This window comes from Pygoscelis adeliae, unplaced genomic scaffold (assembly GCF_000699105.1).
Source record: "Pygoscelis adeliae isolate BGI_AS28 unplaced genomic scaffold, ASM69910v1 Scaffold4, whole genome shotgun sequence".
Taxonomy (NCBI): Eukaryota; Metazoa; Chordata; class Aves; order Sphenisciformes; family Spheniscidae; genus Pygoscelis; species Pygoscelis adeliae.
This window is the reverse complement of record NW_008824986.1, coordinates 647107-657803: the sequence shown is the minus strand read 5'-3', so window position 1 is coordinate 657803 and position 10697 is coordinate 647107. Positions and strand designations below refer to the sequence as shown.

At 50.2% G+C, this 10697-nt stretch overlaps 1 protein-coding gene across 1 annotated transcript in view; it reads left to right on the top strand.

The window, feature by feature from the left end:
* Nucleotides 1–7932: 7932 nt before the first annotated feature.
* LOC103918597 (microsomal triglyceride transfer protein large subunit-like) overlaps nucleotides 7933–10697 on the top strand; it is a 12398-nt gene continuing 9633 nt past the window's right edge. Inside the window, 4 exon segments of the mRNA XM_009325976.1 lie at nucleotides 7933–7999; nucleotides 9154–9335; nucleotides 9541–9684; nucleotides 10222–10329. Coding sequence (XP_009324251.1) covers nucleotides 7933–7999; nucleotides 9154–9335; nucleotides 9541–9684; nucleotides 10222–10329 — 501 coding nt within the window.

Below are 10697 nucleotides of genomic sequence, written 5' to 3'. Positions count from 1 at the left end.
CTGGAAAACAGGACCTGCGAGGTGAGAGAGGAAAGAAATTGGGTTGCAGGCAAGATAGTTTCAAATTCCTCTCGTAAAGAAGAAAAGAAACAACTTTCCATGTAAACTGGGACGAGGGTTAGAAGGAATAAGGTAAAATTGCAGCAAGATGAGACATCTTTATAGCAATAAAGCACTGGGATAAATTCACTATAGAAGCTGAGAAACCTCCATCAGCAGAGGCTCTTTACAAAGAGGTCAGACAGTCATCCATCATGCTAAAGCCAGCCACAGGGAGATGGGCCAAGCGACCTCTCAAAGTCAATCCCAGCCCTATTTTCCCACAATCACACAAAATGTCATTGTGCATTAACACAGCAAAGTCTTTTCTTCAGCTTATCAGACCTCAGGAGACCTCAGATTGAGATGTAAACCCAACTCCTAGCACTTTGCTGTGCCCAGGCTCTCCCACCCAACCCCATCTATTGAGCTCCCCCTACTCGAGACATAGTTATGGTGAGCAACCAACAACTCATAAGGAGCCAAGCCCAGGGGTTATTTCACAGCCCATTTCAGGCAGCAGGATGGAGAAACAAGGAAGACAAAAAGGAGGCATGCTTCGCTGCTGCTCTGAGAAATACAGCCTAGCAACTGCCCCACAATAAAGCACAAAGTGCACAGACAGTGCTATGCAGAAGGGGGGTTTGCAAGCCTCTCCACAGGGTTGGTAGTGAGCAGCTGTTTTTATATGTCTTATAACAAACTCATGACTGGCATTGACTGCTTTCCTCCACCCAGGTAGCACAACTGAAGTTTTTTTCCTGGGAAGGAATTGCCTAAAAAGCAGGCTGGGAAGAGAGCAGTTTCGGCTGCCAGACCCAATTTAGATGAACTATCTTAAAAAGGGCTGGTCCAAGACCAGAGCTGTATGAAAAAATAAGACAGACTCACAAATAAAATAGCTCCAAACTTTTCGGGGCCCAATATTTACTGTTGGTACCTGAGTGTGTTTGAGTTTTTTTCACTTGGCTTTGAATATCATTTGCTTTTTAAACAGGTAACACAGGCACTAGTCAGATACTTTCCTGCCCCTGCTCACAGGGCAGGCGACGGGCTGCTTTGCAGGAATATATATCATCTCCAAAGCTGTTTGTCTTGTAAACAAAATAAATCTGCACAGTATTGCTCCTGATATCTCATTGCATTTATATGATGAACGCTAGTGGCAAAGTCAGACCTCAGGTGCTCAATATACCTGGCCCAACAAAAAGTTATCGCACAGCAAAGAGTCACAGGACACATCCCACCTACCTCAGAGACCTGTGCAAGGAAGCAGGAGGAAGAGGTAGATGTTTTGGGAATGATAACAGCTCCTTGGAGGATCCATGGCCCCACTCAATGCAGGGTGATGAGCTAGGGTGACCCAGTGCAGGCAGTGCCCCCACCAACAAAGTCTGTCTGGAAGCACCTGAGGCTGTGTCCTCATAAAATGGTCCATCAGCACTCCCCAAACACAGTGAGGGCACGAAGCAGTTTTGGGCCCGTGCAGGAACTGCAGATACAGGACAGGTACCAAGGCTACAGCACAGGCTGAGAAATTTATCTAAGTTGGAGGCTGAGCTTAAATATGCTCCTGGGCCTATGGGTGTGGGTGGAGGCCCCAGGTGAGGCTCCTTAGGGCCATTAAGGCTCATTAGTGCCCTCAGCTTTACATCGGACACACTTGGCACTAAGGGTCCTCCTGGCCAGTATGTCCCATACAACCTCAGGGCATCTGCACCATACCCACTCCTCCCCATCTAAGAGATATTGCAGGGAAGGCTCCCTCTGTGTTAAAACACAGCTTTTAGCAGGAAGAGTCTGCACAGGTTTGTAAGCACAAGAATTGGAAAAGCACGAAGGAAGCACCCATCAGGCACACCTGAACAGGTGTTTAGAAACTGTTGCATGGCTGTATTTACTCTGATCACTCTAATAAAGTGCTGCACACTTTTGGAGGAAAGCATCATAATCTGCTCCCAGGGAGCTCCAAGGGGCTGCAGAAGACACTCCTTCAAGGTTTCTCCATTATCTCCATGATTTCCCATGGAGGAGTCACCTCCAGCCTAGAGGAGGCAATGCATGGCCCAGGGTAGAGGGGCAATAGTTTTGACAGGGAATAGACAATTCAGCTTCTCAATTAGATACTTGAGCATTGGCCTTTAAAGAGTTGTTGGCGACCTTTGCAGGATAGCAGCTCAGCTGCTGCATAAGCAAACAATCCATCAGCCGTCACCCTGTGAGGGAGCATGGACTTCACATTTGAAACATGGCTGCAAAGGCAAAATCAGGGGCTACCAGGTCCCTTCCTCCATCTGGTAACTTTTCCTGCCTATTTGAGCTGAAATGGCTCTGAACCGCAGAATGATGTTGTCAGGTTTCAGAGGTGTCACTTGTCTCCCACTGCGCAGTGGGGAGAGCAACTTGGGAAGGGCTCTTCTGGTGACAGGCAAAGATCCGTCACCTTCTGCCAGCAGTGGAGGCCACGTCATCCCAGTTAAGACCCACTGTGTCACCTGCATGTTTCCCAATCAAGTGCAATTACCATGTGTCCTGGTTTCGGCTGGGATAGAGTTAATTTTCTTCCTAGTAGCTGGTACAGTGCTGTGTTTTGGATTTAGTATGAGAATAATGTTGATAACACACCGATGTTTTAGTTGTTGCTAAGCAGTGCTTACACTAGCCAAGGACTTTTCAGCTTCTCATGCCCTGCCAGCGAGAAGCTGGGAGGGGGCACAGCCAGGACAGCTGACCCAAACTGGCCAAAGGGATATTCCATACCATGTGACGTCATGCTCAGTATATAAAGTGGGGGGAGTTGCCCGGGGGGGGGTGACCGCTGCTCGGGAACTGGCTGGGCATTGGTTGGTGGGCAATTGCATTGTGCATCACTTGTTTTGTATATTCTTTTATCATTATTAGTATTAGTATTATTTTCACTTCCTTCTCTGTCCTATTAAACTGTCTTTATCTCAACCCACGGATTTTACTTTTTTTTTCCTATTCTCTCCCCCATCTCACTGCAGGGGGAGGAGTGAGCGAACGAACGGCTGTGTGGTGTTTAGCTGCCTGCCGGGTTAAACCACAACACCATGGAAATTAAACTATCAAATTTCATCATGCCTTTAGCTTGGCTTGCTGCAAGCAACCTGATTAGAAGCACCCCCATTCAGTGGAGCAAGGTGGATCATCAGTCAGAGAAGGTCTCATCCTGCCTGCCCGCCGCCTCGCTCCCCACACCAGAACATTTTGTTGCAAGCCCAGCTCTCTACCCAGCTCTTTCTCTAGGAAGGCGAGGGTTTGGTTTCACCCATCCATGGGAGAGCATCAGGCAGAGCTTCTCCCCCAGGTCCCAACTCTGGTGTGGCACCAGCCTGGGGGTGTGACAGCATGCAAAGACGCGAGAGTGAAAAACGAGGAAATCTCTCTGCTCGGGGCTTTTGGAGTCTTTTGAGTGCCACCAGTACAATTATGTGGGAACTGCTCCTGCATCTTCAGTTTTTCTCTCTTCTCTTAGAGAGAGGTTACTGAGGGATGGAGCATCCCCTGATTCCCTCAGCAATTTGCTCCACAGTGAATCATCCTTGCTGCTAAGGTGACCTGCTGTAGGATGTCCAGGTTAGCAGCAGCAGAGTTGGTGTCCCTCAGGAGAATGACTCTTCCCCGGCTCTGGAAGTGCAGCCTGCATCCTTTGCTATTTGCTCTTTTCTGCTGAGTCACCCTCTAAAGATTTACCCCTGGGGCCTGTTGTGTATTCTTTGTTATGTCCTGCTTCCCCCTCTGCGCTATCTGCATATTTTATCACCGGTTTTTTTCCTACTTGCTTCCAGGTCTTTCCTAAAAACTCCTGAATAATAAGAGGCTGGAGCGGGTGTGTAACTAAAGATTACGTGTAAAAAATGGGAAAGGAGCAGAGCCTTTAGGGAGCCTTTCCTTCCAGCCTCCCATCCGCCCCAGGGTGATCAGGTACTGGAAACAGAGCTGGAAACTCCCCAGCCAGCCAAGACCTGTGCTGGGAAATCCCTGAGATGGTGCAGCGACCTCCCTAGTTCAGACCCCAGCACAGTAGCCTCCAAGCCTAGAGACTGGCTGCTGGTACTGGTATTCCCCTGGGTAAGGAGTGTTTGGCTCTCATTATTTCCACTAGACATTTTTTATGAGAATCTGCACTTGAAAATCCCCTGAAAACACCCATGGGTTGGGGCTTGCAGTCTGTGGGCTTTGATGCAACAGTCCCCATTGCCTCCATCCCGCTTTCATCTAGGCGAGTTCAGCCTCTGGGCAGGTTGACCACCCTTTGCCAAAGTCCACCCTGACATCACACCTCGGTGACAAGGTCCCCACGTGCCTCTCTGACCCTGGGGCATGGTGACCCGGTGACGCTGACCCTCTCTGCTCCACTCTCCGGCCAACGGGTTTCAGAGCTGCCACATCAGGTCCTGCAGCCGGACTCCCTGACAGCGATTCAGCAGTGGCTGCTCACAGCTGGCCAGTGGGGCGAGGACCACCTGGAGCATGAGGGTTGGGGACCAGGGTGGGGGGCTTGGCATCCCGATTCTGTCTGTAAAGCTTGCTACCAGGTCATTTCCATGGGGACCTAGAATTAGACAGCAGCACAGTGTCCAAATAAGAAAGTGAAATGATGATGAGGTATCCTTGACCACACTACATTAATTTATTAGAAGAGGTTTTGCACTGGCAGGCTGTGCCCAGATGGAAATGGGCGATCACTCATGTTTCCCTTGGGTGGTACATGAGGGGCTGGAGGAGCACCCAGGATTTCAGCAGTGCCATTTTTAAGACCATGCATCTGTCTGTAGGTTTGCAAAGTTTCATAAGGCATCTTTCCAAGAGCACGACAGTCCCAGATGGGTTTGGGAAGAATGCTTAGCAAATTGGAGGCCTTATAAAAGTTGGTTAAATTTGAAGTGAGTGGAATTTAAAAGTGAAAGTCCAGAAAAGAGGATCAGCTTGTGACACTGCTATCAAAGCTTTTAATGCAACAGTGGAAACCTGCTTCTTTCTGTTTCCACTTTGCCCTCTTCTTACTGAAAAGAGCGTTGTTCTGGGGTTGTTGGAGACTGCAGCTGCCAACCTCCAGCCTGAGCCATAGGTGGTGGGGGCAGAGGCTGGGGAGCGCAGGGGGTCTGGCCTCTGGGGATCAGCACCCATCAGCCCAGCAGGTACCTGCAGAGCTGGTCCAGGGATCCAAGCAGGGGGCTGGGGAGGCTACGCTCTGGGGCTCCCCCATGTATGGAGGAAGGACCAGCGTGTGGGAAGAGATGTGTCAGGGGATACTGGTGAAATTAGTCTTGCACAAATGCTTTATTTCCCTTTCTTTTTATTCAGCTGCGGGATGGATTCAAAGCTCACTGACATTTATCCTCTCACTTGAGCAGTACGCAGATGAAAGCACAGGGTATGGATAACCGTTCAGTGATGCTGGGCAGCAGTGCCTTTGCCTAGTCCCACAGCCATGGTGTCCTATAGTCACTATGGAGTGGACAAATACAGCAACACTGAGCAACGGGTGAAGCCATCTGCCCTTCATGTTCATGACCAACACCAGGAATGTGAAACATTTGATTTCTTCTGTTTTACTCTTTCACAGATTCTCCCAGAGACAGAAGCAAGAACCAGGTCTGGAGGAAGAGAAACCAAGGGAAAACAGGCGCGGAAACTCACTGTGCATCCCGGCCTCCCCTCCTGCACTAACAAACCCGGGGGAATTTTCTCTCCAGGCAGAGAAGTTGTCACAGTGACTGGCAAAGCCGCACGTCAGAAAGCAGGATTCGTTTCAAAGTTACACATCAAAGTCTGAGCAGGGTATTAAATTTCCTACGTAATTGATGGAGTTAAATAAATACCATCAGAAAGAGATTAATGTCACAGTAAGGCAGTGCCCAAGATAAGCAGCACGTAGCACCCTCCAAAAACACCTCTCTCTGCCGCCTTTAGAAGGATCTGGTATGGTTGGTTTAGTCTAGAGACCTGATGTAGGAACCCAGAGATAAATCCCATCCCTGGTGACTTTCCAGCTACATGACTACTTTCCCTGCCCATTGCCATCTTGTTGTGAGGATGAGATTATAACAGAGGACATCAAGAAATGACAGCAAGACACCTCCCATGCACATTTCGAGTGGGAGCTCAGCAGCTCATCCCTGGTAGCACAGGCAGTGGATAAACTCCCTTCCTTGGGACCGCTGGGAAAACTCTGCTGAGTGACTATCACATGGTTTTACCTCTCAAACTTCCCAGCGGGTAGAAATCGGCAGTCCAGAGCTGCCTACGGGAAAGCAGGTTGCAGCTTGTTGGCTTCCCACACCCCGGTCCTGGAAGGACTCAGCAGCCAAGTCTAAATAAGCAAACCTGCCAAAGTTCAGTTCCAGTTTGAAGCAGGGTCTTTTTCATAAGCTGTTTCTGTTTGCCTTTCCTCTCCAGGTAGTATGTTTAGCTGCAACCAGCAAACACTCTGGGACCTTATTTTTGGGACTTAGACCATCAACAGCCACTTTGCCCTTTTAAATATTTAATTTTTCCCCCACCCTGGCTAAAGGGCTAAAGCTTTCTGTGTTCAGCAGTCATCCACCCCAGTGTGCTTTGCTCTCCCAGTGCACATGGGCAGAGCAGAAGTCCCCCAGGTCCATACATCCCAGGAGGAGAAGCTGACGCAGGCAGACCCTCCCAACTAATGGTGTCACACCCTGTGGGGTACATCTTGAGCAGCCGACTCAAGGATAGCCCTAATGATCATCACTCAAAAGGAAACTGTTGAACAAAAAGTTCAACAGACTAGCAATAAAGACAATAATAAAGAGGAGAAAAGGCTTCAGTCTAAATATGGGATATTTGTCCATAAAGACCATCAGAGGACCAAGTGGAGACACCACGTATGGGAAACCTATAGCTGGACTTCCCCCAGGCAGTTCACAGCTGGATCTGCCCTGCTTTTCAGGTCACAGTAGTGGCCCGAAAGCCCAGTGGTGATGCAGAGCTGGAAGATGTGCCCTTGAAAATGCCATAACACCAAACTTGTTGGGCTATGGTCCTACTGCAATACACAGATCGCTTCCGTAACAACATCACTCTCAGATCCCTGTACAAGGCAGCCGCGATGTGCCTTGCTCTCCCCACTCTTTTTGGCGAAAAGACTTCACAAGACCCTAAGCCACTCCCCATCACCACCTCATAGGGACTCTGGCCCTTTGCAGCCTATAGTGCCTTTAGGAACCAATTAAACTCAGCAATCAGAAAGTTCATGCATGGAAAAAAAAAGCGTGGTTGGTGGACCAAGGGGTTAGCAGGCTGTGTGGAGCACAAGCAGCAAAGCACCCGTCTCCTAAACCCTTTCCCACGCTGTGTTGGGTTTGGGCTTTTTTTCGGGGAGGGGGGGCCCCCTCCAGCCTGGCCCTTTAAGTAACTTGAGCCTCCGGGCTGCAAATCCCACTCTCTCACTAAAAGGATGGAAGAGCAGTTCCGTCGTCGTCGTCGTCCCCCCCGCCGCCGTCCCCCTTCTGAGTCTTTTCAAAGCAACCATTTCTTCCCCTTTCCCTTCTGGTGTGGAGAGATGGTTCACCAAAGGATGGAGCAGCTTTCTGAGCATCCCCCTCCCATATCAAGGCAAATTAGCAATTTCTCTACCCCGCAGTGCTTCTGGCAGCTCTTTTTTGCAGCTCTCCTCCCCTCCCGCCGGTCTTTGGCAAACCTCAGCTGATTTCCAAACTAGCTCCGTGGCTGCTGGGGGTTGGTGCAAAGGTTTAATTATTTGCTTTTCCTTGGGTGTGTAAGGCGGGGACAGGGAGAAGGTCGGGCCCCATCGCCTGACGCTGCAAATCTTGCCCACTTTTGTTGTATAGTCTCTCTCCCACCCCCCTTCCTTCCCGATCTCCCGCCCAGCTCCCAGAGCCCACCATGAATCCACAGGCGGTTTCAGAATACATTTGCCTGCTTTGCTTTTCCTTCGTGAGCACAGCAAAAGGTAAGAGACTTTGGGCTGCTTCGGGTCCAGGGACACAACGGGGTCCAGATGCCCCGAGAGGTGGGATGCTCATGCCGGTGCACAAAGAGCCTCCTGGGGCTCGCCGTAATGCAACATCTCCCTGGTCTCTGGCCAAGGAGGGAAAAGTTATTGCCACAACAACTGCAAACAGTCTGAGCATCTCCCGAGGCGGGGAAATTTTTTGGGACTGTGGAAGTCCTCCCTGGGGGGTGAAGAAAACCAGACAGCTGGGGCTTTTCAAACTCCACACGATGCAGAAATATAGGAACTCTTCAGTCTGACTCACGGAGGAAAGCCCCAGGGGGTGAGCTAGATTTCCATCGATTCATTTACCATTATAACAAAAGTAGCAAAACTATAAAACATTTCAGAAGCCCAGCAAGTGTATCAGATTTGCAGGAGAATTTCAAGTGACTTTAGGAAATAGATTAGACTGGTTATGTCATGGCAAAAGCAACCCTCCCCCCTACAATCATATTTGTATATGAACAAGAGAAGTGAGTCCAAATAATTCTAGATAAATAAGATTAAAGTGGGGAGTTTTGATCTAAAGCTGCCCCATCAACTTCATTTTGCCCCATCACAAAGTCAGTGATTTAATTAAGAATTGGCAGTTCCATGGGAAACACACGATACGAACAATATGGCCTCTCTTCTCCCCTAAATAAAAATGCTAATGTTGCCCCAGTTAATGCACAATGCTGAAAAGACACTTCAAGACATCCCTTCTGTCCATGGACATGCTCAGGAAACTGTCCTTCAGGATTAAAGTGTGTTTCTCTGGCACTTTCAAGAAGTCCTGAAGTCCCTGAGGAGGGCCCCCGCTCTGGCCATCATTTCTAAGGCAGGACTGGAAATGCTAGCGGGAATCAGCTGTCAGGAATCCGAGAACACCCAAATATCCAAACCGTAGGCACAAATAATTTCCCATGAAAACTTTCCCATGTTCTCCCCAAAACGTGTCAGCTATACCTACTGCTCGGCATAAAAATGACAATTCCAGGAGGCAAAGTGATGCAGGTCGCAAGCATCCCTGCGAGTCCAGGTCCTCTAGGATGGAGGATGCTGGCTGCAGCAAGTGGAGGGACTGAGGTCTGCGACCACGTACCTTCAACATTTGCATCTTTCCTTAGGGGATTTGCAGCCACTTTCCTTCCAGCCCGGGACCCTGTATCAGTACCGCTATACCCTGGACGTCCAGCTGGACCACGCATCCACGCCGTCCCCGCAGGGAGCCTGGCTGCGGGCTGAAGCGTTGGTCCAGCTGCACCCGCTCTGGAGGGACCGAGGCAGGGAAGAGCTGCTCCAGGTGCAGGTGCGTGAGGCAGTAAAGCTATCGCAGCCAGGTACTCCTCCTGGGAGCAACGATGCTGTCTTTCTTCAGCCCCTTCCCTTTCTAGCCCAAGCCATCTGAAAAATGACCTCTCTGACCAAGAGGCCATCACCTGCAGGTAAAATGCATAGCAACTTTAGAGCAGACATGCTTGGTCACTGCTTTCTGCCATCTTCTGCTGTCATAGATCCGTGACCTAAAAGCCCAACACGAGCCAGAAGAGGAAAGGAACCAGGATGGCACTGGAGGTCCACCTGCAGAGATTGCACTGAGCCAGGAGGCACGGGCAGAGCTCCAGCAGCCGGTGTTCATCTCCTGGAGCAGTGGGAAGGTCAGCTGGACACCTCCTGGGCTTGCTCAAGCGCTCCGCAAAGCGCTCCGCAGAGCACTCCTGCCCGCATCCCAAATTTTCCTGGCTACAAAGCTCACACGAACTCCTGCTCCACCTCTGATTTCATATCAGAGCACAAGGAGCCAGACAGGATGGCAAATGCAGGTCTCCCCCAGGGTCCAGTGTGATCCTAGATGCAGCCCCATCCTCCACAGGGGCTGCAGGTTCAGCTGGAGCTGCAGCATCCCATGTGAAAAGGGCCTCGGTCCTAACTATGGGATGTGAGCTCCTTTCTGATCTTCTCCTCTAAGGCTTAGGAAAACCATCGGGGGGAAAAAAAAGGGAAAATTTGTGGGCATACATCTACAAAGCCCATGCTATTGAGGGATACGGTCCTCCCTGTGAAAAACCTTCAGGTATCCACAGGGTGTTGCTTAGGTTGCAGGGGAGATGCCTCTCAGCAGGGAAGGCAGCAGAGAGCCTGCAGGGCCCCCCAGAGCCGTCCCCGCAGGCAGACACCAGCTCTTGCTCTCCCAGGTCAAAGCCTTCTACGGGGACGAAGCAGAAAGCATCCTGATCTCGAACCTGAAGCGAGGCGTCATCAGTCTGCTCCAGTTCCAGCCCCACGTCGGCACCACAGTGGAGGTAGGTGCAGAGCTGGGGCCAGATCCTGCCCGAAAGCCAGGGACCATCGCTCTCTACAACTATCTGAAAGGAGGTTGTAGCGAGGTGGGTGTCGGTCCCTTCTCCCAAGTAACTAGCGATAGGACGAGAGGAAATGGCCTCAAGTTGCGCCAGGGGAGGTTTAGACTGGATGTGAGGAAAAATTTCTTTCCTGAAAAAGTGGTTAAACATTGGAACAGGCTGCCCAGGGAAGTGGTTGAGTCACCATCCCTGGAGGTATTTAAAAGACGTGTAGATGAGGTGCTTAGGGACATGGTTTAGTGGGCATGGTGGTGTTGGGTTGACGGTTGGACTCGATGATCTTAGAGGTCTCTTCCAACCTTAATGAT